This window comes from Anopheles cruzii, chromosome 2, assembly GCF_943734635.1.
Source record: "Anopheles cruzii chromosome 2, idAnoCruzAS_RS32_06, whole genome shotgun sequence".
NCBI classification, from domain to species: Eukaryota; Metazoa; Arthropoda; class Insecta; order Diptera; family Culicidae; genus Anopheles; species Anopheles cruzii.
In genome coordinates, this window is record NC_069144.1 from 59,799,873 (window position 1) to 59,825,600 (window position 25,728).

General features: G+C 50.2%; 8 protein-coding genes across 9 annotated transcripts; 5 read left to right on the forward strand and 3 right to left on the reverse strand.

The window, feature by feature from the left end:
- The first annotated feature begins 689 nt into the window (after positions 1 to 689).
- LOC128269511 (60S ribosomal protein L28) lies at positions 690 to 1,983 on the forward strand. The gene is made up of 4 exons (XM_053006992.1): positions 690 to 722; positions 1,004 to 1,104; positions 1,382 to 1,507; positions 1,696 to 1,983. The coding sequence occupies exons 2-4, from the start codon at positions 1,015 to 1,017 to the stop codon at positions 1,957 to 1,959; spliced, it is 480 nt and encodes a 159-aa protein (XP_052862952.1). The 5' UTR covers positions 690 to 722; positions 1,004 to 1,014; the 3' UTR covers positions 1,960 to 1,983.
- Positions 1,984 to 2,154: 171 nt separating this feature from the next.
- On the reverse strand, positions 2,155 to 2,781 carry LOC128267808 (transcription elongation factor SPT4). Its single transcript, XM_053004733.1, has 4 exons — positions 2,647 to 2,781; positions 2,473 to 2,579; positions 2,346 to 2,401; positions 2,155 to 2,283 (listed from the first exon to the last, which is right to left on the reverse strand). Exons 1-4 carry the CDS (start codon positions 2,713 to 2,715, stop codon positions 2,165 to 2,167), a joined length of 351 nt encoding a protein of 116 aa, XP_052860693.1. The 5' UTR covers positions 2,716 to 2,781; the 3' UTR covers positions 2,155 to 2,164.
- A 110-nt stretch (positions 2,782 to 2,891) lies between these two features.
- On the forward strand, positions 2,892 to 4,203 carry LOC128277916 (THO complex subunit 6). Its single transcript, XM_053016519.1, has 3 exons — positions 2,892 to 3,015; positions 3,076 to 3,474; positions 3,536 to 4,203. Exons 1-3 carry the CDS (start codon positions 2,906 to 2,908, stop codon positions 4,020 to 4,022), a joined length of 996 nt encoding a protein of 331 aa, XP_052872479.1. The 5' UTR covers positions 2,892 to 2,905; the 3' UTR covers positions 4,023 to 4,203.
- On the reverse strand, positions 4,041 to 5,089 carry LOC128277917 (nuclear envelope phosphatase-regulatory subunit 1 homolog). Its single transcript, XM_053016520.1, has 4 exons — positions 4,845 to 5,089; positions 4,695 to 4,766; positions 4,498 to 4,632; positions 4,041 to 4,433 (listed from the first exon to the last, which is right to left on the reverse strand). The coding sequence occupies exons 1-4, from the start codon at positions 4,873 to 4,875 to the stop codon at positions 4,267 to 4,269; spliced, it is 405 nt and encodes a 134-aa protein (XP_052872480.1). The 5' UTR covers positions 4,876 to 5,089; the 3' UTR covers positions 4,041 to 4,266.
- Positions 5,090 to 5,149: 60 nt separating this feature from the next.
- On the forward strand, positions 5,150 to 7,049 carry LOC128277324 (protein disulfide-isomerase TMX3). Its single transcript, XM_053015770.1, has 3 exons — positions 5,150 to 5,356; positions 5,428 to 5,680; positions 5,746 to 7,049. The coding sequence occupies exons 1-3, from the start codon at positions 5,320 to 5,322 to the stop codon at positions 6,737 to 6,739; spliced, it is 1,284 nt and encodes a 427-aa protein (XP_052871730.1). The 5' UTR covers positions 5,150 to 5,319; the 3' UTR covers positions 6,740 to 7,049.
- Positions 7,043 to 7,879, reverse strand: LOC128277325 (programmed cell death protein 5). The gene is made up of 2 exons (XM_053015771.1): positions 7,728 to 7,879; positions 7,043 to 7,551 (listed from the first exon to the last, which is right to left on the reverse strand). Exons 1-2 carry the CDS (start codon positions 7,779 to 7,781, stop codon positions 7,216 to 7,218), a joined length of 390 nt encoding a protein of 129 aa, XP_052871731.1. The 5' UTR covers positions 7,782 to 7,879; the 3' UTR covers positions 7,043 to 7,215.
- A 7,633-nt stretch (positions 7,880 to 15,512) lies between these two features.
- On the forward strand, positions 15,513 to 19,944 carry LOC128268981 (uncharacterized). 2 transcript variants are annotated; one of them, XM_053006305.1, is made up of 4 exons: positions 15,513 to 15,737; positions 15,800 to 15,889; positions 17,722 to 18,165; positions 18,247 to 19,944. In XM_053006305.1, the coding sequence occupies exons 1-4, from the start codon at positions 15,602 to 15,604 to the stop codon at positions 18,543 to 18,545; spliced, it is 969 nt and encodes a 322-aa protein (XP_052862265.1). In that variant the 5' UTR covers positions 15,513 to 15,601; the 3' UTR covers positions 18,546 to 19,944. The 2 variants fall into 2 exon arrangements, with proteins under 2 accessions (XP_052862265.1, XP_052862264.1); XM_053006304.1 differs by having other exon boundaries at positions 15,513 to 15,728.
- A 3,253-nt stretch (positions 19,945 to 23,197) lies between these two features.
- Positions 23,198 to 25,410, forward strand: LOC128268974 (U3 small nucleolar RNA-associated protein 4 homolog). Its single transcript, XM_053006297.1, has 2 exons — positions 23,198 to 23,325; positions 23,397 to 25,410. Exons 1-2 carry the CDS (start codon positions 23,198 to 23,200, stop codon positions 25,408 to 25,410), a joined length of 2,142 nt encoding a protein of 713 aa, XP_052862257.1.
- The last annotated feature ends 318 nt before the right edge of the window (positions 25,411 to 25,728 follow it).

Sequence of the window (25,728 nt, forward strand, 5' to 3'; positions counted from 1 at the left end):
TGTATGCGTACACACACTGGGCGGCACACGCAAATTAACACTTCCGGAAAATCAGTTAAACGTCTTTGAAATTCGACGGCGAAGATAATAACGATTCTTTGCTCCGTACACACCACAACGACGGAGAACACGAACGTACTTTACTAAGTACTTAACTTCTTTTCTTAACTTTTGTTGTTAATTTGTCGAAACGTCAAAAACACGAAACGTCAAAATGTGAAAATGTTGTTTTTATTAATCTAACCGATTTTTGAACCCAACTTTGACACTGCGAACCTAACTTTGATGACGAACCTGACACCCGAGTCAACCTACGAAAATCCCGAAAAAAACCGAGTCTACCCGAACAATCTGAATCTCCACTTTTGACAGCTACGGGGCGGGGGGTATGACTGCATTCAATTGCGCAAACCAAAATTTGAATTTTCATGCGATCGAAGGAAAAAACTAATAATGAAACCTAAACCAGAAACCTCTGAAATATCTTTCTTGATGTTTCTTAAGCTAATGCAAGGAAAGTCCACCTAATAATACAGTATTTCGAATGAAATATTCATCATTCTCTAACGAAAGTGGCTTGAATTGAAAGTGGCAGCCGAGGCTTTCTTTGAAAATGAGCCCTGCCACTTCCGACCGAGTGTCAATTTTGGGTCACCGTGCCAGAGCGTCTGGGTAGCTGATCTGTCAAACGGTCTTTTCTATCTTGTCGGCCTTTGCAAGAGGTGAGTTTTTCGTTGTTGCTTGTAAAATGCTGGAAAAAGTTGATCATTTCTCACTGCCGAGGTTATTAATTGTGACTGGAGTTCGGTTATCACCGTTGGGTTTACGGTTCACAAGCTGAGAATCGCCAATTGTAAGGAAATGATCAGTTTTTGCAAGTGTTGTGTTACACGTGGGAATCGGGGCATCGCCATCTTTGCTATCGGCGCAAGGGGAAGCCAACTCGATTGGTCGTCATGGAGCACCGGAATGAAGATTGATTTCGTTCGTTTTTTCTTTGCAGAAGCTAGAATCATGGTCTCGTCGCATCTATCCTGGTTGATCATCCGCGATCACAACGCGTTTCTGCTGAAGCAGAAGAACATCCGGAAGCCGTTCAGCACGGTAAGTCGATGTTGGATCGGTTGTAGATTTCGAGCGGAAACATGCCGTCCCGTCCCATCTCTTCGAATGATGACCCTTTTGATCACCAAGATCTCTGAACACTCATCAGCTTGAGGATGTGTTGTCTCATTTGCTACTACTGATTCTTCGAAGGCCAACGGGGGCAAAAACCTCGTACGGCGGGCGACCTGTTTCAGCTCAGAACATCATACACACGACGTTGATAAGATGTTAATATAAATTCTCACTCTCACCAGAACCCAAAACTTCTTTGTAGGAGCCGAACAACCTGACTAATCTGAGCTCATTCCGCTACAGTGGTTTGGTGCACAAGAAGACGATCAGCATTACCCCCGCGGAGAAGAAGGGCGTAAACTTCACCTACAAGCGTGTCCGTAGCCACGTAAGTGTCACCATTACTTGAAAGAGCAATCTGTCCGTTTAGCATTTTACGTGAGGAAAAAATTTTTATCGTGAGTCCGTGACCGACTACGTCCATTACCCAAAGCTGATGAAATGCTCTCACCCGCTGTATTGCGAATCACGATGCGACGTGCGGTTATTTAACGGAGCTGTTCTTTTATTTTGCAGTTCAAACCAGCAAAGTCCCAGGTTAAGGTGACGCTGAAGGATGGATCGCGGCGCACGCTGAAGAAGATCAAGAACATCATTAAGAACAGCCGGTACCGTCGGGACCTGCAGCAGGCGGCCCTTCGTCGGACTTGCGCTATTCTTCGCTCCCAGCGGCCAGCCAAGGTTAAGAAGGGCAAGGCTGCCGCGAGTAGCACCACCCCGGCTGCTCCGGCCGCCAGTGCTACCACTGCTGCTGCTGCCGCCCCGAAGAAGGCAGAGTAAGCCTTTCGGTGGAATGTGGGCTTACTCGCGAAAGCGTACAGGGAAGCGCAAAAATATTCAATAAATCCAACTAAACACACAGTAACTTGGTCATTTTAACTTTGCAACCGAAAAAATCTTGGTAGGACAAGTGCATAAATCAAGTTGTTTGTATAAAATTTTATATTGTTCAAGGTGTTTATTCTAACAAAAGCAGTTCAGTCCTCTATCGTTGACTGGTGTCCCGTGTACGGTAAGGTATGCCGCGATTCTTCATCTCCCTGATGATACCGTTTGGAAGTCTTCCCGACACAGAGATGGCGTACATTCCTCTCGCAAACCGACCTGTAATATTAGATTGAAAATGTTAAGGGCAGTTGGGGTTTTCATCGCACTGGTCCATTTACTTATTCTTTGCCATTTGCAAACCCAGCTATCGTCCGGACTCATCACGGCTATCATTCTGGAAGTAGAGAGAATATTTCCGCGCATACAGCTACGATGACTTGCCATCTTCCGGAGCGCTTTACTTACCCATCAAAATTATTGCTCGTACAATCATATACCTGCTCCCGATTGTTCTTCATTCGCAGGAAATCCTCGCAGTTGTCGCATCCTTCGTTTTCGAACTGATCGAAGGACTGAAACACAAGAGGATCTTTGTTTACATCTAATGTACCATCATCTCGTTCAATCGCAGACACATACCTTCACCATCGAACACACTAAACACGCCCGCAATGCGCGAAGGTCCTTTGGAATGGAATCGAAAGCCATTTTCGGTTAATTATGTGCTAGCTAGGCCACAAATTTCCTACAACAGATCGTGTGTTGTGTTTTCAGCCTCAAAGCGTCCTTTGACTTTGACGTTTCCTTGCCACAGTTGATCAACTAGCGTTCCGACTCAAACGTCACTTTGCTTGTTAGCCAAGCGGTTCGGCAATCAACAATAAACAAGCAACAGAAAATGATTGATATCAAACGCTGCTATTATACCACGATTCTTTCGCAAACCATTTCCACCGATGGCCGTTTTCTGTTCTGTGGCAGTAATTTTGGGGAAATCTTCGTCTACAGGTAACGGTGTGAATGTTAGCAACTGCTCAGGCAACCCGTAAACGGAACGTACCATTTCAGCATCGAACGAATCGTAACGAGCAACGAGAATGGGGCAACGGAGCTGGACAAATTGCCAACGACGCCGGTACAGGTTTTTCCGGCATCGGACCGATGTTCCATCTATAGTTTGTCGTTCCACAAGGACTTTCTCATCGTCGGGCTGAATGGAGAAATCTGGGGCTACCAGTGGTCCAGCAAATCCGCTTCCATTGGCAAGAAAGTGTGGGTCGTGAAACTGCCGGCCCCTCCCGAGAGTGCCGACATGAGCGAAGTGAACTACCTTTGGCTGAACCAGGCGGAAGAAATACTTTACGCCGGCTGTGGCGACAACATCATGTACGGAATATCGCTGGAAGACGGCAAGGTTTGTCGTGAATTTCGCGGCCACAAGGACTACATTCATTGTGTAACGGGCTGGTAAGTAAAGTAAGGACACTGCCATTTCGTGAATTTTACATGAATTCTTTCTCGTCCTCAGTGGCTCTAAACTAGCGACTGCATCGGAGGACGGTTCGGTGATGCTGTGGGACTGTCGGCAAAAGAAACACACGGCTAAGCTTGAACCACACACAAAGCCCCTGCTGCAGCGTCCCGAATTCGGTCGCTGGCAGGGCACGGTGTCCCTGACGGACGATTGGTTTGTGTGCGGTGGAGGTCCACGGTTTTCGCTTTGGCACCTGCGCTCGCTCGAATGTACGGCCGATTTTGATTTCCCGGAGCGTGTACACGTGTCCGGCTTCATTGACGATCTGATCTACGCGGGCGGTGACGGGTCCAAGTTTTATCAGTACAATTTCAACGGCGACGTTACTGCGGAAGTGCCGGTGTCCGGTCCCTCGGCGTACAGTGTGGCACTGCAAACGGAACCGTACAAGTTCCTAGCGATCGCCGGATCGTCTGCACAGATCGACGTGTGCACCAACTTTACCTATCGCGACATCATACTGAATACGTACAAAAAGTGAAGCATAAACATGGACGCATCGATAGCTCAAGAGCATTTATTACAATCGCTTCATGTCACAACACACAAGACAAAATAAAAAAGCGCAACAAATGCAGCGGGAACCGATAACATAATAAAATGTTTGGTTAAATACATACGGTAGCTCACGGAAGTCGGGAAATTAGTACACTTTAGTATTATTTACAATTTACGGAAAGGTCGGCAAGCTGCGCCCGGAGATGGAGATGGCCCGGTGCGCTGGCTTAACTCAAGTCCATGTAGCGTGAGTTGTTCGTCGGCCGGGGACGCACTATCAGCTTTCCCGTTTCATCGCAGGACATATTGAACTCGGCCAGCACGTTCCGTGTTCGCAAGGTGATGATCTGCGGAGCGATGACCAGTTTGTGAATACCAAACACAAACAGGAGCACTGGAAGCAAACGGTGGAGCGATTAGTGGTGTGTCCTCGGAGGAGCTCTAGCCAGTGCTCTTACAAAGGATGATGGTGGAGATGGTGAAGACCGAATGGTTCAGAAGCGATTCTATTAGCGGCACGATGGAAGTACGCGGATCGGTCAACCAGTAAAACGCTCCGACGAAGGTCACTAGCGATATTACACCTAAAAGTACTGCAAAGAAAGTGTTCGTAAGACCACGGTGGGGATTGGCCCAAAGCTAAAGCATCACTTACACCTCCACCGAAGCGTCGGGGGCTGAAGGCAGGCAATCACTTCCGTTAGTCTCCTCTCGAAGGCTTTCAAATCTGTCACGAATCGAATGGAACGGGAAAATTTATAAAGAGGTGCCCAGAGGTGCACACTGCACAAACCTGCAAACTCACCCTCACACGCCGAGGTTTCCGAGGGAGACATTTTAACTCTTTTGCGGCGAGCAATTGTATCTGCACTCTAATGGTCCCCGTCCGTGTGGCCGCGTAGTCTTGATCGCGATGAAGTTTGCACACCTTTTCCACCACTACACAACACTCGCCGCGCCCCGCACTTGAGCTAAATTAGCATACTCAAAGAAATCAGTGTTCAGATTTGCGGAAATTCTGTTCGCGTTTGTAGCGAACGAGGAGAAGAAAACAAACTGTGGCAACAACCAGTCTGACAGTTCGCTGGCCCCTTCTGTCAAACGCATTATCCATGAACACAAAAATTGCAGAAAAGTGTTAATTTAATCCCATTTTTATTTAATTTGTTACTCATCTCGTCCGTGTTTCGCTTGGTGCGATATGTTTTGGTGTTGAGACATCGAGAAAAGCAAAGTTCTGGTCAAAGAGAGTGGTCATCTGTTGAATCGATCGTAGCACTATGTTGGCCGTGGGGAAGTTGTTTCTTTTACTGTGCTGTAAGTCGGAGCCCGGAGTGTTATGTTTAATTAAATTAACGCCTCACGTTGGTTGCATTTTTCATCATCAGGGTCCCTTAGCCTGGTATCCGGATCTCGGGTGCTGGAACTTAGCGATCGGTTTTTGGATGTCCGGAGCGAAGGCCAGTGGTTCGTGATGTTCTATGCTCCGTGGTGTGGCCACTGCAAAAAACTCGAACCGCTGTGGGCCCTGGTGGCGCAGGCTCTGTACAACACAAACATTCGTGTTGGGCGCGTGGATTGCACACGGTTTACGGCCGTGGCGCAGGAGTTCAAAGTGAACGCTTACCCCACGATAATTTTGTAGGTTTTGGTGCCACACCCTGCATACGGGTTGCATAGTATTAATCGTTCTTTCCGTTCTACAGTGTAAAAGGGCCGTACGAGTACGTTTACAATGGAGAACGCTCGAAGGAGGAATTGCTTCACTTTGTGAACCGAATGTCGGGCCCACCGGTCCAGCTGGTAACGCGAGCGGACAGCATCGATATACTGAAGTCGAACAATCCCATCTTTTTCACCTACGTCGGCAAGCAGTCCGGACTGCTGTGGGATGTGTTCTACGGTGCGGCCGAAGCGTACCAGGCGCACGGCTACTTCTACGCCACATCGGTCGAGATCGCGAAACGCCACTTCGACGTAGACACCGTTCCGGCGGCACTGGTGTACAAGGAGCGCAGCCATTACTATTTCCCGTACTCGGACAACTTCGAGCGCATCGAACCGACGCACCTGAACGATACGCTGTTCCGGTGGGTGAACGAGGAACGGTTCGCTACCTTTCCGAAGATATCGCGCAGCAACATCCACCATCTGGTGCAGACGAAGAAGTACCTCGTGCTGGCGGTGGTCGAGGAAAACAAGCTGAACGAAATTGCGGCCCACGAGCAGGAGTTCCGGGACATGGTGGAAATATTTGTGCACAAGAACAAACACAAATATCACGGCCGGTTTCAGTTCGGTTGGGTCGGCACACCGGAGCTGGCCCGGTCCATCGCAATGGACAGTTTGCCGACCCCGCACCTGATCGTGCTGAATGCCACAACGAACGAACATCACATTCCGGAGGACGACCCACTGCAGCTGACACCGGAGGCCATCGAAATTTTCCTCGACAGCATCCACAACCAAACGGCGCCCACGTTCGGGGGCAATTCGCTTCCGGTGCGCATCTATCGCGCTTGGTTCGAGGCCAAAACGTCCCTGTACGAGATGTGGCTTGGCAACCCGGTGCTGACGACGGTGCTGTTTGGTCTTCCGCTCGGCTTCCTGTCGCTCATCATGTACTCGATCTGCTGCGCCGACATTCTGGACGCCGACGAGGACGACGAAGCAGATCCGCGGCACGAGAAAAGGGAGTAGGAAGTGCCAGCGTAACATTCCGCCTAACGGCAAAGCACGCGCGGGAACCGGCACCGGAGTAAAACCCATTTTTCTAGTCAAGCATTTCTGGACCTGGTGGCCGGCATCCCTCGCTACGGTTGCGACAGGACTACGGCGGCTAGCGTCCGAATCACTTAATGGTGTAATAGTGTCGTTTTAGATCAATTTTTAAATTCCAACCCCACGCACCTAGCGTGGCGCGTTCCTTTACGGTGTTACGTGTGTGTGCATGTGTGTATGTCTGGTTAGAAGATTCTCTTTTTTAGCAAACGAATGAATCCGAAGAGAAAATCCTAATTTTTATTCAATTTTCCGCCCCTTCGCGGGGAGCGTATTGAGTTTATTGAGGTGTCGACAGCAAGGCAAATGGCATGATGACCGATCCATTTGGGGCCCATCTATTGAGAGACGTCCGCAGGTAATTGATACTCCGATCGCACCGATCCGCCTTCCGCTCAAATGCCGTAATCATCGTCATCGTCGGAATCCAGTGCCGCTCTTCGCCGGTCAAACTTTACAGTCGAGTTGCTGCGCGGCATCTGTTGGTTGAGACTCTCCAGTAGCTTCACCAGGTTGGCGTCATCCAACTTTCCCCCAATCTGTCCCATTTGGGCCATCCGAATGATCATGCCTTCGACCATTTGCGCTTTTTCCGGTTTGCTTAGCTTCAGCGTGTTGAGTCGAGCCCGTGCGTCCTGGTCCAGCAACTGGGCCAGCATGGAGTTTTTCATCTCTTCCTGCGCTTGGCGCTGCTCCTGTTGTGCTTTTTGTTGTTCCGCGCTGGAGCCCCCCTATGGGAAGAAATCGAAGGGAATCGTTATTTTTATGCTATTCCGTTCGAGTCTTGCTGTGTTTGGCAATTTAACAGAGGACGATCGACTAAATATAGACAAAATGCGGCGCAGATTGCGAACCGATTTCGTCGGTGTTCGAAGCTGTGCTACGTGAAAGGTTGGTATTTTCATACCTGCATCTGCTGCAGTCGCTGCTGACGAATGGCCTCTAGCTCGGAGTCGTCCATATTTTAGTAACTTTCTACCGAAATCACGTTTTCTGGACAAATATAATTATCATTCAATAGCCGAAAGTGGAAAGTGGACCAAAACAAAACTTTTTTCTTTCACGGCGCCGGGATTTGACAGCCGATGCGTCATTCGAAGCGCAGCGCTGGCACAGGGTGGCACAAAACTCCATTTCCAACCGACAAGAAAACCCAGTATTTCTGGATTAGATTGCCAATAGATTGGATTTATGTTCAATTAGATGTTCTTCATCAAACTCCTGCTGGTAACATTTAGAAAATTCCTGTACAGCCATTGCGTGTATTTCATTCGCTACAAATTGATGTTTTGTCTGTTCATGCAGTTTTCCAAGCAACCGTTTTCGGTGTTGAAATTCGAATGCGTTCATACTACGTGGTTCGTTAGTCAAACAGCAATGGAGTCGATGTTATTGGGACCCTTTTTTCGATTCCTCTTCTACAGTGCATGGCAAATTTGGTTTCTACATTCTACATTCTACATATTCGGCAAATCGGTACAAAATATGACCCCAAACCCCAAAATGCATTCTGTTCCTCAAAACCGTCGGTAATATGATATCATTGCGTCGTTCGAAACCGGATTCCGGATTGAACCGGAGAGATCGTGCGCTCGACTCGGCCAGTTGTGTATACACATTCCTTCGGAGAGCTCATTCTTTTAGTTTCGATTCGACAGGTAAAAGGTAACACAGTGAATTTCAAGCTCTAGAATAAAGATAATAACAACATTTCACAGTGCTTCGAGACCGGTCTTTTCGAGCCCTCAACACACAATTGTAGACGCTACTTGTTCGGGATTTGTTCGGAATTTTTCGGGATTTTCAAATTCATTCTTACCCAGTGAACAAAATTGGCACTCATCGGGCACTCGGGCACTCAATTTTGTTCACTATGCACTATGGGTAAATGGCTGACATAAAGAAACTTTAACAAGTTACTATTTTTGTAAAAGATTTCTTTATCATGGAAGAAAACATTAACGACGATATCACGATTGATCATGTATTTAATCAAGAAGATAATATCGCTTTAAGTTTGGATGAAAAAAGGCTCATTAGTACTCTATCAAACGTTGCAATAAAAGTTCAGGGGTAATAATTTGGATGGTAAAAATTCCCACAAACGCAATGGGTTAAGCTCATCGATCATTTCATATCCTTGTTCAAATTCATAAGGCATTAAATTAAAACATTTTAAATATGTGCACCTATCCGATATAAATTCCCCACAGTGCATTAAAAAGTCGCGTGACGGATGAATTCGTGAGTTACTTTGCCCTTTACGATTAAAAAAAGCGAGAAAGGAACGAAAACCACACGGATTCCTCGGAAGCGCGAGCTTGTGGGCCCGAGGGGGTAGGAACGAGGAGTGCCAGATGAATTGTGAGTTACCTTCGGGATTGTCGTAGGTTGACTCGGCTTTTTTCGGGATTGTCGTAGGTTGACTCGGGTGTCAGGTTCGTCATCAAAGTTAGGTTCGCAGTGCCTTAGTTAGCTTCCAAAATCTGTCAGATTCATAAAAACAACTTTCATAAAATATTTTGACGTTTCTCGTTTGAAAAGTTTGACATTTCGTCGGAAGTTAAACACAAAACACAATCGCCACGATTCGGGGGATTCAATTGTTCCGCCGCGCGGTTATTGTTCTCTGTCGTGTTGTTTACGTCATCATATTTACTGTGATAAAGAGTGGAGTGTTGAGTTATTAAGTTTTAAAGTAAAAGCATTATATAGAAATCTCACTCCCGACGGGAGCCGACCCACACCTATTTTTCAAAGTTGCCCGCTGCTGTCCGTCTCACTCGCACACCTGGGAAGTTCGTTTCACCTGGGAAGGTGTGTGAGGCAACAACGTGTACGTATGCAAACCGCGGCTGGAAGTGCGTCTCGCGATCGCCCCCTTCGCGGTGGGCCGCACGGCGCTGCGTGTGTGTGTGTGTCATTGAGTGGCGCGTAATTTCGCGGCGACCGTGTTTTTACTCTGGCCAGTGTGTGTGTGTGTGTCGCGCGCTTGGGTCCCGAGCTCCCGTGGGGATACAAACAGAAAGAAAGCAAGCAAACGAAGAGGGAGGGCTGTGTTCAGGTGCGTCGAGGTTAAAGGGTCTGAGTGTGGTGGCCCAAAAAGTTGGTTCCCCGAAAGAAAGTAGCGGCAAAAAGCGCACCTCCGCCGGTCCACCTATCGTGCGGAAATGCGTAAAACGAAAAACCAAACATAAACGCGCCCCGTGTTTGGCCCCAAATTTCCTTGTACCCCACATCCGAACCGCGAAGAGAATGCCGCGGGTTCCAGCTTTAGTGGCAGTGTTTGCTGCATGTGGCATGCCTTAATGATGTGATGTGTTTAGTGAAACTTATTTCAAAACCAAGCAAACGACGGAAACCCGACCACTAACAGCCTAATTGTTGTCCAAACGAAAGAACACCTGTGCAACAACAGCAGGCGGTGCACATAGGGCCTCCGGCTTCCGAAAGGAAGGTACACCGAAAACCGGAATGTAAGTCAATCAAGAAATATTCGTCATAATCCGCCAGGTATGCGTGTAACGCATTATTTGGATCGAAAACGCGTAGCAACCACACAATTTGGACTGCCCGAAGGGTCCCACCGGGGACCGGGGAACAACAAGTTTGTTTTCTTGGCTTTTAACTTTTCTCCCCTTAAGCCGTGCGTCCCCCTGGGCTTGAGTCTCGCGTAGAACAACAAAACTTGTGTGACGTGTTTCTTTCTTCTGGGTGCGCGCGTAACGATGGCCCCGACGACGGACACGCCACGCGCGCGAGGTGGTTTTCTTCTCCCTGTGTAGGAGCCGTTTATGCAAATCGATTTCTCCGCTCGGCTGAAGACGACAGTGTGTTCTTTGGCCGCCGCCCCCCATTGGCCTCCGTGGTTCTTCGACCGGAGGGCGTCGGAGTGTTCCCGGTGGTAAACCGGAATTTTGAACCCGGCGGCCTACTACATACGACGCCCCACACTGTTGCTACGATTTCTCTTCTTCGCCGCTCTGATCATGTACTTCTTTTGTTGCTAATAGTAACCGATAGATTGACGACAGGGGAGCAAAAAATCACAAAGAAAGCAAGCAAGATCAAGGAGGCTGACTGACTGGCTGTGCAACTTAATTAAGCTGTCGCGTAAAATTATCGCTTAAACAAGCTGACGCCAGTTGGCCAGGCCAACGCTTGAGGCCAACGGCAACTACGCGACCACTACGCTCTACGAGTTGCTAGTTTTCTATTTTTTTACTCACCTTCAAAACACAAGCCCCCCCAGCCCGGTGGAGGGAAAAACATTTCTCAGCATTTTGCTGTCAGTTTCGCTCGCGTCCAGTGTCTGGTGTGTTGGCAGGCGGTTTTGTTTCCATTCCGTCCATTTTTGCACACCTTTTTCTTGGGTAAAACGTTAAACGACTCCCCCCGTTTTTCCGCGGTGGGAAACCCTCGCCGGCTGGCCATTTGCTGGCCACAATAAAAAAGGGAATGCTAGAGAAGATGAAACTTTTGATTTCTATCATCTCTCGCTACCACCGCCGCGTGAGAGCTGCAATTTGCTGCAGTGCATCATTAATGCAAAGCCTCCTCCGGTGCGGTGCGGTGTGTGCGAAAAATCCCGTGTCCATCCTCTCTGTACCCAGCTCACGTGCGGTTTCTAACGATCCAAACGAATCTCTGCCGGTGGCGAAATATCGTTTTATTTCGCATATGCCGCACGGTCAAAACGGTTTGGGGAATGTTGGGGGTCGCATTTCAAAAACACTTCCCTCCGGGGAAATCATCGAATGTGATCGCTGATGGACCGAGATGTGAATCATGCCCTCCCGCACACTGTGTGTGTCGGTCACGGCCATCCGCGATGCGTTGTAGTTTAGCGAAGTGAACGGTCGGTCGGGGGGTTCGTTCGTTGAGTCACGGTTCCGTTAGTTGCCACACATCACGCATGGCTGAGTTGATAGAATTTGAATTTGTTCCCTTGGAGTGCTCTTTAATTTATTAATTTTATTACAGCCATCAGTTGAAGTGACCCAACAGGCAACAGAACAACAACAGGATTTGGGGTTGTCGTGGGAAACGAACGTCGATATTGTTGCAGCTCTCTTGGTGCGTTGATTTGCCTGGTCCTGGGCTGCGAATTGGCCGCATTCGAGTTCGAGTTTTGGTAATGCAAGAATGATGAAGCAACAATCCACAATGAATAAGTATCCGATCTCACACATGCATGCAACCCCGACCGGCCGGCGAGATGTGGAACACATGATTGCGGCACCGTTTCGTAGCACGTCTCTCGTCGGGGTGCCCACTGTGGTCCCAATGCTGTGGTCACCACCACACCAAAACGCCGCGTGTCAACTTTGTTGGCCTGCCCCCGAATAATGCTGCCGCTGGCGATAGATGATACACAAATCGTAGATTTCATTTGCACACTGTTGCGGTTGCAAGAGTGGCTGTTGCTGTTGCTGTTGCTGATGATGATGACGATGGACTCGAGAACGATCCCTCGACTGCCACGGCCGAGCGCCTATTGATCGTTGTTCATCTGTTTTGCATCTGCATTGCGATATAAGATCCGATGAAAGATGATCATTATGATGATGCTGATGCGGTGATGAATATTGATGACCTTCTCCTCTATTGCTTCCACACACCGTTGCATCGTTGCGTGCTGGTGTGCAACGAAGGATAGTGTTTCTTATCTTTCTGCAACGTGCGTGCGACGCCACGCCCTGTGAGGCGGTGATACAGACACCGGGGGGTTCTGTTTCACGCGTGACCTCAAGTTGGCTGTGGGGTTTTCTTAAAGCAGGAGGCTATGGGGAAGATCGATAACTACCATCGGCGGCACACACACACCGCTTTGCCACACACGAAAAAAAAACATGTTTAACGCAGCGTTTCTCAAGTCATGCAATGTGGATCATCGTCCCTAGGCACGCCGCCGTGACTCGAACGGAAGTGAAAACCTGCCTGGGCCACACCGACCGATCGATGGTGGCGCAGAGCGGATGCAACAAATACCATCGACCGACCTGCTGGTGGCGAGTTCCACGGGTTTTCCTTCGCCATTGCAATTTCTTCGCTAAAAATGTCTTGCTGTAAATAAAGTTTTCATTAATCTTTGTCCGATGTTTCATTGCTAATTGAACAAAAACCATCAACAAATGGCCCCCCGGAACGGTCACTAACACTTTTTTTGCCCGATCGTTGATGGTCCTCGATTTACGCAAAACGGACCTAACGGGATGCCGCCGTCGAGCTTCCCGTGGGGGGAAACAGTTATTTGGCGTAACTGCAACAATTGCACCGAACACGTGTTCGCGGCCAGCCACGTTGTTGTCCGAAGATTGCTATTATTTTTGCCAATTTTTCCCGTTTGCCCCGCGTTCGGTCGGGGCGCGGAAATTGCCTTCGGAAAGCGATTGAAAAATCATTTCCCAATCCGTTTCGCCGCTTTCGCTTAAATCGTTAATCAAATCCGACCCCTAATAAATTGTATTCAAACGCCGCGGGGCCGCGGCTGACTGTGGCTGGCTGGCTGGCTGGCTGGCCGGTCGAGGATAGTTTACTGCTGCACGCAAACACGCCACAATTGTTTTGCCTAACTGGTGTCCCAAATTAGCTCTCCCGGAACACAGGTAGTCTACCGACTCTCCGGAGTTCCTTCCAATCGGCGAAACGGTATTACGGTGCTCGTTCTCCATCACCGGGTTCTCGGGCGTACCGTTTGATCATCTTCCGTTTAGCTGGTTGCGTTCAGTGGACCGTATTGTTGAATTGACGAACGGAACGGGCGTTCATAAATAGATTCTACCCGGCACCCGTCGGAGTTGTGGTAATGTCCCTCCACCAAAATAAAAATAGTTCAGTAGACCCTGACCGAAAAAGGAAATAAACACTGGCGACCCTTCCATGCCATTCGAAATGGGACCAAAAAACCAACTCCTACTAAACTTGACCCACATTTTGGGCACACCTTTGTCCGAGGAAGAAAAGGAGTTGGAGTCTTGTTTCGTCCCCCCAATCAGCATGGTGGCCACCAATACGCTGTCCGTAACCTGCGTGTGTCACGAACACTAACCAAGCGCGGCCTGGGTAGTGGACGGACGGGGACTCCACGGCGCACAATATTCTAATGAGAAAACCGCGTGCGCGCCATTCGTGCACGCCGCCCGTTCCTATCGCTTCACAACGCCTTTCAATCCGTCTTTCGGCCGACGGGAGGGAAGAATGCATTCTGCTGCCCGCCCGTGCTGGGAGGAAGGTACACAATCGGCATGCAATCAGCTTTTTGCCTCGCGGAATCATCCCACCGGGTGGAATTGGAAATGGCGCTGCCGTCGGTCTGCATCGTTGCGTAAATTAAATGGATCTGGAAAAGGAAAAATGAGTTGAGGATGCGAGAAAAATAAACAACGACGCAACAGGTCGCGCGAGACTTCTAGAATCCGTCAATTCATTCCTACATTCCCCCGATACGGCGTAGCGACAGCTAATTTATTCTAGGCCTCTGTGTGTACCTCTTGCGTAATTGCGAACGGTCATCGTGCTACAAAAAAGCAACCTAACCCTTGACATCGTCCATTCCACGTGTGCCTTTTTGCGGCCGGCGTCCCCTTTTCGGGGCTGATTGTTGTCACCAATTGCGCGCTTACAACATAGACTCGCCGATAGCGAGGGGTCAGTATTTAGTGGCATGGCCCTTACTCAACACACAATAAATAGAAGCCGCACACAGTAGGCGAAGAAGTGCTTCATCTCAACGGAAACAACAACCGGCGATGACAGCAGCACTAGCGCAATTTTCCTTTCCCGGTTTGGCCACTGGGCATTCGGTCATTCGAGCAAAGCGACTGGGTGGCGGATTAACTTCGTTGTTTAAAGATTCACCTTGTCTTGGGAGCGGCGCAATTGTGGTGGGGAACACGACAAACACACGGTTTCTACGCCTCGCGTCGAACGAGACATCTCTCGTTCGAGTAGGCGGTGATTGTCTCATATACCATCCAGCATCTCGTGTCTCGTGTCGCTAATGGCCATCAACCGCGTGTAGTAAATGAGGGTTTTTACTTGCTGACAAGTTGTCGCGCTTTAACGAGAATGAGCAACCGAATACTTCTTGGCAGGGACGACAGTGTTCGTGTTTACTTGCGGCACTAGGTGTCAGATGAAACATGGCTCTGAATTGAATGTCGAACGATTTCTATGGTTACTGCGGATGGTAACGGCAATGGTGACTTTGGGTGCATATTTCCAGCCTGCTGTTGCTGCTGCTTTGGGATAGGAATTTTAATTACTTAAAACTGCGAAGCCCTTTGCGGGACCGACAGTGAATCACAGTTTAAACTCGGCCACAAGTGGCCACGTGCCGACGACTCATCAGCAATTCCTAGTCCGTCGCCCGGACGACCCGCGTGTGCCACCGGGAGAAGGAAGACCGTTAATTGATTCGTTGCTTTCGATTTTCTTCTTTTCTAGTTCACCCAACCGGATTGCAGCGGCCAGACGGACAGACGGGGACGGGGCACACGGAGCGGGCAGTAATTAGCACCAAACTGTCTGGCGATCGAACCTGTCTGACCAAACGAGGATCGCCTGGGAACCCGAACTAATCGGCGCTGACAAATCACAGAGCCACCAAAGGACGCAGAGTGCGAGAAATTTCTTTCACCTCAGGCGACGGTTCCACTGGGCGAGAGCCATTGGCACACAGAGGGCTCGTAGCGCGCGAGATGCGCCAGCTGTCGCGTGTGCATCGAGCAGCCCCTACGTCGTTGTCGTCCACCAAGCATCACCACCACCGCCATCGTCATGGCAGGAATTAAACCGAATATCTATGCCGTGCTGGTGACCGCACTCGGATTCCTCTGTCTGGTCATCAGCGCGACGGCCGTCGGCGTGCCTGTCTGGGCGTACTACGAGGGCCGCTCGGGAGTAGGTCAGTCGCGCGGTGCGGACGCTTTCTGAGGCTTGATTTATAACCGTTCTTTCTTTCCCCCCGCAACACAGAGGATCGAGGATACTTCGGACCGTGGCAAAAGTGTCAGGTGCTTAGCTACCGAGAACGATGCGGTGACGTTGGCCGTTTCAGGCCACTAGGTAAGCGGGAAGACGATAATTTGGGGGGCGGCCATCCGCCGAATCCGCCTTTATTAACCTCAAATTCAAACTCGACAACTTCGATCGGTTCCACGCCACGAAAGCTACGTGTACGAGACGGATATGAACTCGCCCGCAGTTAGCGGGTGAGTGAAGGCCGTAATCAGTCGGTGGGCCCACTTCGGTTGATCGCGCGGCACCATATGGCCGGCATCGCGCACGATCACCTCGGTGAGGGTGACGGCCAGTTTGAAGTAGCCGGCAATTTCGCCGTCGATCGTGAGAATTCCACGCGGCACCCGGTGGTAATAGTCGGCGTCATCGAACCGCAGCGCCTGCAGGTAGTTCACCATCATGGGATAGGCACAGATAATGTCCAGCTGCCCGTTGTAGAACAGGATCCGGTGGCGGTGCTGCAGCAGGTCCTCGATCCACGGAGCGACGCTCTGAAAGATGTCTTCCTCCAGAAACCGGGCCACCTTGTTGTCGGTGTCCAGGTCGTGAAAGGGCTGATCGCCAACGTGCAGAGCCGGGCGCGTTTCGTCGAGATTGAGAAAAGCGATCAGATTCATTTGTTCGACCACATCCGAGGGTTCGGGGGCCGCGTGTAGGTAGTTGTAGTACATCTCGAAACCGCTCACGTTGCGAAAGAAGGAACCGCCGCCATTGGCGTCACCGTCGAGCAGCGCGTCCATCACATCGAACGCGCACTGATAGTTGCCTTTCGCGATGCACTCGGCCACGGTTTGCTCGTCGTGCTGGAAGCGCTCGAGCGCGTTCCCATCGATCAGTCCCAGCTGGTAGAGATAGTCACCGTAGTTCAGCTGATTGATGGGATCACTGAACCCGTTACCGATGGCCATGCCGGCCAGATTGATGTGGTGCTCGGCCGGCGTCTGCGGGTCACCGTTCTTCCGGTGGATCGTGTGACCGAGCGCCGGTACGTACTTGCCGGCGTACGATTCGCCCGTGATGTAGAACGGAAGCTGCTGCAGGTTGGGGAAAAGTTGCAAAAACTGTACCACGGCCGAGTACAGTTCCTCGCCAATCTGCACCTGATTGCGCGCGTAACCGGCGTCACTGTCGGTAAAGCTGAACCCCGTCCCGACCGGGTTGTCGATGTACAGGAGATTGTGATTCTCGTACCAGGAGTGTTCCCGGGGCGAGGCTGTTAAATGGTTGCTTATCGAGAACGGACCATTTTCAGCAAATAATCCAAACAACGATGAGGCTCCCGGGCCACCTTGCAGCCAGAGCAGCACCGGAGCCGTGGTGGCGTTGTTTTTTGCCGGAAAGTACCAAAAGTACAGATTGGAGTTGTACCGCTTGTCGACCGTAAGGAAGCCGGCGTACGATTCGATGTCACGGATACGACTGTGGTTCACGCGGGCGGCCTTCTGTCCGTCGTCGATTTTACCCGCTTCAATGAACGGTGTGAGAAAGAGTGGTTCTCCGTGGCACTTGGTAGTGGGTCCTTGCTGGTAAACGGTGCCTCTCGGTTGCCAATACTTCCGGTAGGGATTGAGGAACGAGCATTGGACCGAGGACACTGCCACAAAGAGGGCACTTAGTGAAACGAAATGCCACCGGGACATGCTTACAAAGAAAACGGTACACTCGCTATGGACGGATAGCGCCAACTGACCGAACCGAATGGAACGGAATAAACAGAATTAGGCTTATCAATCGCAGAAGAGATTATAACTCTTTATTGTAGTCGTGTCCTTCCCGATGGCTGTGAGGGTGTCCTCTATTACGGTTGCTTCACTGCATTCAAGTGGATTCAATATAAACTCCTTCTCTCTCTCTCTCTCGATCCCTTCCCCCCGTAGGAGTGGTCTTTGTCAGTGGCCTGCTAGCGGTCGGTGGATGCGTGCTGTTCGGGATCTTCTGCGTATTGAGCATCGTACAGATTGCGATGATTTCGTCACGCGATCGCGTCTGCATGAGCTACCGGGCGCTGGTGACGGTGAAGCTCGTGGCGACCGTATTCGCGGCCGGACTCTCGTTGGCAGCGGCCGGCCTTTTTGCACTGCAAACCGACGACGATCGGGCCGGTTATCGCATTACGCGCGGCATCTCGTTCTATCTGCAGGTCGTGGTGACGGCCCTCTCGCTTGCCCTGCTCGCCCTGGCCGCGTACGATCGCATCCTCACGAAACGACCCGACGGTGATCCGACGATGCTGTCGAACGCGTCCACCAACGGTGGTCGGTCACGTGGTTCAACGTACAACAACCCGGGTTTCCGAGAAACAACATCACACAACCCAAATGGTACGCGTAGAGCGCCGCGGATAGTGGCGGCTTCCGAATGATTTGAACCCCGTAAAACTATTAACCGTCATTCTTACGCAGGTATTGCCGTAACGGATTCATCCGGCAGGCCCTACTCTTCCGGCATGAACGGAAGCATGCAGTCGGTCAACACGACCATCACGAACGTATCGAACGGCTCGACGGTCGGGTCCGGGTCGGTCACGAGGACACCGTTGCGCTCGAGCCTGAAAAAACCGCGGCCACCAAACACCACCACCACTACCGATGGGTTCGGTATACGTAATCCGGGCTATTCGGGTGGAAACCAGTCGCCGCGGATGCAGCGAAACGGAAGCGTCAAGAAGGTGCGCATCCAAACGCACAGCACCGATGTGTAGATGCCAGCCGACGGAGCAGAGGGAACACAACAATATGCCGGCCGCCAATATCCGCTCCGGTGTTGCCGCTAGTAAGCACGATTCCGTCCATTTCGTGTGCGGATTCTTCCGGCAATTGTAGCAGGGAAACCGGGAATCGATCGATCGAATCTGAGACCAATCAATATTATCTGTGTATAGCCGTTAAAAAGGATCAGTTAGTGAGAGAGAGGTGAAACAAAACCCGTCCATAAGGAAACTGGGAAGCTAATTGTAAATAGGTAACGGAACAAGTAGTGACCGTCGTGAATGCAAAACCCTGCATTCGGTGTACGGATGATCGGCTGATCAGTAACCCGCATCCAACCCAATCTTCAAGTGTCCTTTCCACATGTCCGTCGTCTCGGATCGAGAAAAGTATTGCCTTACGATCGTGTATAGCACAGGGACACAGAGAACAAACAAGTATTTTATAGCACACAGTCTCTCGGTTTCCGCGCTCACGTAGTAATCTCACGTTTTATCTCATTAGCTAAAGTATTTTAAAAAAGGCCGCCAAACCAATCAATCTGTGCACGCACGCGACGAAGGCGACATGTTGATTGTTGTTCGTTGTTTTATCCGTAGCAAATAATTATATCCATTCCTGTTTTGGCAAAGTTTACTACTACTAAATGCGTTGAGACAGGTTTATTTTTTAATTTTAAAGCAATCGATGTAGGAATATCTGTGGTCTTCCAGGGTCAGAGCACACAACACGTCCATTCTGAGAAAGTATTCCGTCCGCAAACCCCGTAAGAACGGGTAACTACACGTAAGGGCTTAGCAAAGGAGTTTAGTTTTACTGCTAAGGGATTGGTCCGCGTTGGGTTCAAAGCCCGCGACCGCGACCGCGCACTCAGCATTCCAATCAGTTTTAGATGTTTAACCTATATAGTGCCGCCGTCCAATAGAAGCACAAAAGGCCCTAAGAGGTGCGATTTTTTGTTTCGCACGAGGTTTTCGTTAGCCGAGTAAGAACAAAGCAATATAAAAGTTTTATCATTAGAGCTATAGCAGGACGATCACGTGTCGTACGGGAACTAAGCAGCAGTTCTTTAGAGAAACCCTATTAATTTGTTACAGGAAAATCATTCGAATGCACATCGCACGGCGGCGAACGCGGGAAGATGTGCTTCGATTTAAGTGTTTTGGTTATGAAGGATGTTTACTTTTATTGACTAGATTGGCGCGTAATAATAGAGAAAGTCACGCATCACTCTCCCCGTGGACCGCGCGCAGGAGGACAGTCGCGCATTGTGATTCATTTTAAATGAATTATGTAGTCTCTAAATCCAGCAGTGCGTGGTAAGGTGTTCGACCGGATTAAGTGCGAAAGGTTGACGACGAAGACGTAATAAAGAAATATGCACAGCAAAATGTGGGGAAGAATGAAAATGAACAACGCTTGAGTAGTTTGCACTTGGTTTATTTCATCACGAAGAAACGCGATTCTGACGTCACTGTCGATGGCTTTTCGGCTTATCAGTTTTCCCACACGCGAAAAACGCGAGAATCCTGGCCAGAAGACCCTTTTTCGGTTCTGCGTGTTGAGTGGTGGTACGGTAGGGGTTTTGTGCCGGATCCGCGTACTGATAGTTTGCATCGTACCTCTCCGCCTGATTCGTCTGCGGGTTGTTCAGGGGCACCAGCTGTAAAAGGACAAAGGACTTGCCGTGATTCAGTCTAGCTTGCGGTTGCAGTATCATACTTCAAACTCTTTCAGAACAATAATTCCGTTAACATAATTCATTTTCACAGTAAAAATTAATTCGCATGTTTCTCCCGATCGCTCTGTTGCGTGTTAGTACAGCAAACTGACAACATAATTTTAGTACAACTCAGCATACATTGGAACATTTCCAGCATCTCAGTAATCATTGCCATCTTTTTCATTAAACCATCGGTTTATGAATAGCTATCGGTGCCGTTTTGCAACCATGTTGCGGTTCGTCAGTGCTCTCTTTTCCTGTTTTTCGCGCCGCAAAACTCAAGTTGGACCCGACGACGGCGAAGTCACGTCCAGCGGGAACCCGAACGTAAGCACTGGGAATTTACATTGCGACACGCCGACGCCGGTACCGGTTCCAGTAGTGCGGCAGATTTCACAGTAATTCGATGGCTTGATAGTTCCGGAATAGTGTAATTCGTAAAAAAAAATTATTTTAGGGAGATTGATATACCGGCAGCTCCGCAGCGGAACGAATTTTGGTGGACTGATAATCCCCCGAACCGGGCCAGCATTGTCCTTGAGGTAGCCAAGATGGCGGACGAAGGTAAGGGCATCAAATTTCACCACCAACCCACATTTCATGCTTAATTCTTCTGTGCCCCAACACGCCCCGACACGCAGCCCGCAAAAACAGGTCGCGTCGACAGGACACAGTGGTAGCAACGGTTCCGGTCAGTCGCTTTGATACGGTATCGATAAAAAGCGATGAAACGTGTAGCTCGTTTGTTTCAAACACAGTCGGCGAAGGATGTAATTGCCTTTCGGAGAGAGCGAAAAGGCATAAAATAGGAGTCGTGGTGCCGTGCCTCGATAGTCCGGTTCCTCGTGTATTTGCTTTTGTAGATGATGAGATGAAAAACCAATTAATCATGGAGAATGCCCAATCGATCGTAGTTGATGGTAAACCGTGGAAAGCTTTCATTTACTTCAACTCAGCGACGAAGAAAGTGGAGCTGGATATCACGGAAGGATGCGCAAATGTCTAAAGCGCGACGCACACAACACTTTATTGAATAAAATGGCGGAGAAAATGGAGGGTGTATAAGGGTTCCTTATTTAAATCGAGGTTTCCAGATATTGCGAGTTGCATGGAGACACTTCCGCTTGCACCACATGCAAGATATACTGCGATTCCGGACATCCCTCAGTCGGGGGTATCGCTTGCAATTCAGGTTTTTCGTCGACTGTGTCCGTAGTGAAAGATGTCATTGATATTGTTCGTCTGAGTCGCCGTGACGGTGCCGCGATTCCTACGGTCGGTTTGGTTGTTGGCTGTGTCGGCATAATTACATTCGAGGATGGCGGAATGGTCTGCAATTTCACACATTTTGGAGGTCCTGGCTTGCTTTGATTTGCATGTCGTGCCGATGCACTCCCGGCGTTCGGTTGTGTGTACTCCAGCGAGTGGCAATGGTCGCCACATTCGTCCTGATCTCCCTCGACGAATGCTTGGCGCTCCACCTGAAGAAGATGCCGCAAACGACGACGCTGTTGTATCGTCTGGTGTTTGTTGTATAAACCGTGCTCTAGGAAAAGAATAAGAGAATTGCATCACCCCGCAACACAAGAATGGTTTTTTCGTTGTTTCACCTTTAAGCAGCCGTTTCAGTAATTTTTGCTCTGCTTCATCGTGGATGTTTCGTTCCGAAAGGAAATTTCCTAGCAACCGTTTGGGCAAACTGTGTACGAAACCACAAAAACGTGAAAACAAAGCAGCCACAGATGAAATGGGATACATGTTCAAACATGTTACCTACCTATGGCGTCGCAATTCCGGCGGTACGTCGAACGGATCGACGCTAGCAGTAAAGTCGGGAGCGGTTTCTGGCAAATTTATACATCCTGGCCAGCGAAATAATCCGCATTTTCTCTTTTGTTTGCACCACTGTTGGAATCTGGAAAACATGTTGGAACTTTGGAGAACTGATCCTTCGAGAACTGGGCGCAAACGATCAAACCACAACCGATTCTGTTGACGATCAAGCAAAAACTGTGAGTGGAGTGAGCGCATGCACTTGGATAAGGGTTCTGGGCACCTTCTACGCCTCTGGCAACACGGACAAAACGTTGTGGAGATTTAAAAAACCCGTTCGTTCCGTTTCCTTCCGTACGGAAACTCGATTTGGAGTTTAAAAGCTGCTGGAGTAAAAAAGCTTTAAAAAGAGCTTGTCAAGCTCTTTGAGTACGAACTGTCATTTCTGGTGCATTTTTGTAAACATTGCACACACAGATACACATACACAGATAGCAGATCAGCTGTGCGTGCGATTCTTGCTATTATATTTTTGAAATTTTTAGATGTGTAAAAGGTTGTAACTCGAAATATTGTAAGCTGGCGGATCACCGAGATCATGAGGCCAAGTTCGCGCATGAAATAGCGAACGAAATGCGCAACGGCCTGTGTGGTTAGTTCCGGGTCGCACCATAAACAATACAAAATAATTGATAAAATCAAAGACATCCTAACAGAACGGCACTTTCCGTTACGAAAAGTTGACGGAAACTCGATTGTCAAATTCGAGTCTCCGTTTGAAAACCATAATGCCGTGACAACTCGATTGATCGAGTGAACAAGTTCATCCAGCCGAAAGCTTTCCACAGAGAGCGTTCATCCAGTTTGCGTTTGAGCGTTTGAGAACTCAAACGGTGCGCTAATACCAAAGTGAACTCAGATGACCGCTTGAGTAGTCAATTAGAGAATGATAATCAGGCCTAATATCTGTATGTGACGTTTCCACCGGGGCACTACTGACATTCTGTCAGTCATGGCAAGGCACGGAACTGTCAACAGCAACTGAGAAAACAAAAGTGCCTAACGTCGAAAACACGTGCGCGTGTTTGTGGGTGATGTACAAAGTGTAGTATTTGTGGTTTAACATAATACCGGCAACGAGAGCGGAACATGATTCCTCCAAAACCGACCAGCAACCGACATTGTCGGTTGCACAATGTGCAGTTTTACAATCTGCTGCCCCGTGGTATCGTTTGCTCCGCGATCAACGAGCAGCAGCACAAGCTCGCGTTGGCAAGGTGAGCGGCGAATCGAGTAGCTGTGTTGCTATGATCGAAATAAGCAAAGAGCGAACAATTTCTCGTTGCAGGGACGATGGGACGATAGAAATCTGGAATATGGTGCATGCACCGTTCTTGGAGAAAACGGTCGTTGGGGGCGCCGGCTTGTCGATCGAGGGCTTGGCGTGGGCCGGTGAACGGCTGTTTTCGGTCAGCCTGGCCGGTACGCTGATCGAGTGGGACATGCGGACCGGCGACGGTGGACATCCGCGCGTGAAACAATCGGTCCTCGTCACGGGTAACTCGGCGTGGTGCATTGCCGTAAGCCGGGACGATCGGTTGCTGGCCGTCGGAACCGAAGGTGGCTACATCAATCTGTACCGGTTGGAGAACGACGAGCTGACGTACGAGCGGATACTGGACAAGCAGGATGGTCGTATCGTGTGTTGCCGGTTCAATCACAGCGGGGACTTCCTGGTGACCGGTTCGGCCGATGCGGTGCGAGTGTGGGACGTACGGAAAGGCCACGCGGTGCACAAGATGACGACGGGTCGGTCGGATCGCGGCACACCGACGATCGTTTGGGATGTGGCCGTGCTGAAGGATTTCACCGTCATCTCGGTCGATTCGCGCGGCCGTATGATGTTCTTCGATGGCCACCTGGGGACGGTGCTGGACAATGTGCCCGTTTCGAAGGCGGACCTCCTGTGTCTGGCGCTGACGGCGGACGAGGAGAAACTGTTTGTCGCCGGGGTCGAGTCGATCATCGTCACGTTCCGGCGGATGGACGGTGAGGGGCTGAAGGATGGTGCGAAGCGCAATAACTTTGTGCGATCCGTCAATCGTCGGTGTCACACGCACGACATCAAAACGATGGCCACGCTCGGTCGAACCGGCCTGGTGTCGGGCGGGATCGATGGCACGCTAGCCGTTACGTCCTATCCACCGTTCCAGGTGGACAAATACTTGCCCCTGCTGCCCGCTCCGGCAGCAGTCGTGGCCCACGGCAGCCGCACGGTGCTGCTGCGGTACACCAACTACCTCGAAGTGTGGACCCTGGCCCGGCTGACCGATGACGGCGCGGACAGTAGTGGCGGAAGAAAAATCCTGCAGATACGAAGCAAAAACGATGAACACATTGTTTGCGCGGCCATCTCACCGGACGGCCAGTGGATTGTCTACTCGACCGAAAACACTGTCCGCTTGCTACGCTACACACCGGATCCGCGGGGCAGCGATTCCGGCCGAGCGCGCCTGATGCGCGTCAAATCCGTCCCGGAACAGTTCGGGCCTGGCTATCGGGTGGACTTTACGCACGATTCGGGCAGCCTTTTCCTTTACCATAGCAACAGAACGATCACTTTGTTTGCCTGCTTGGATGACGGCAAAGGAGGTGTCGGGCTGGAGCACACGCAGACCATCGACGGGTCGCGGTGGCTCTCGGAAGCGGTCCACCTTTCGGCCGTTTCGCAGTGCAACCGATACCTGGTGTGCGCGGATACGGCCAGTTCGATAGTGGTGTTCGAACGCAGTGCTGCCGTTCCGTCTCCGGTGGTGGCCAAATGGAAACGATCCATTTCGCTGCCACGCTACAAGCTTCCGCCGACGGCGATCGCCATCCAGCCGGGCAAGACACGGCTCGCCGTTGCGTTCGCCGACCACAAGCTGTTCCTGTACGACTTTGACGAGTTTCAGTTTGTCTTCTCTGCCTACCTCAAGCTGGGCGACGGCGGCGTCGGGATACCGAACCATCCGATCAGTGGCATTGTGTTCGATCCGCGCCACGAGTCGGCCATGCTGCTGAAGAACGATTCCGACATTCTGTCTGTGTCTTTTGGGGCCGCCGATAACGCCGCCGCCGAGCTGGATGAGCCGCACGCACAGAAACGTAAATCCCACCACAAGGCGAATGGAACTGGCGGCCCGTCGAACGGAACGGCGGATCAATCGAAACACACGCTAAAAAAGGTTCGAGAGAGCAACCGGCTGGTAAGCATAGAATGGTTGGGCGAAAGTGAGCTGGTGGCCATCGAAGCGAATGCGCTCGCCCTGATCGAACATTTGCCTGGCGCGTTCCGTAAGAAACTGTACGGCAAGGCATAAGATATTCGAACCAATTTAATGCAATAAATTGAGCTCCCCTCGCCGGAAAAAAGTAATCCTGGGAAAAAAATAATCCTAGTTTTGTACTTTCGTGCCTTGAAATATGTCAGCCAGCCATAATCCGAACCCGAACCTTTCGACTATGCACTATAAACCCTACCGCATGGTTCGTGTTGTCAGCGCTGGCGGTGGAACGAAAGAGACGGCACGACAACGCTGCACTTGTCAGTGGTAAAGTTTTCAACTCGGCGGTATAAACGGCGGGGTGCTATAAACAGTGGATTTCCCCTAACTTTTCCGCCATGGACCAGGCGGTTA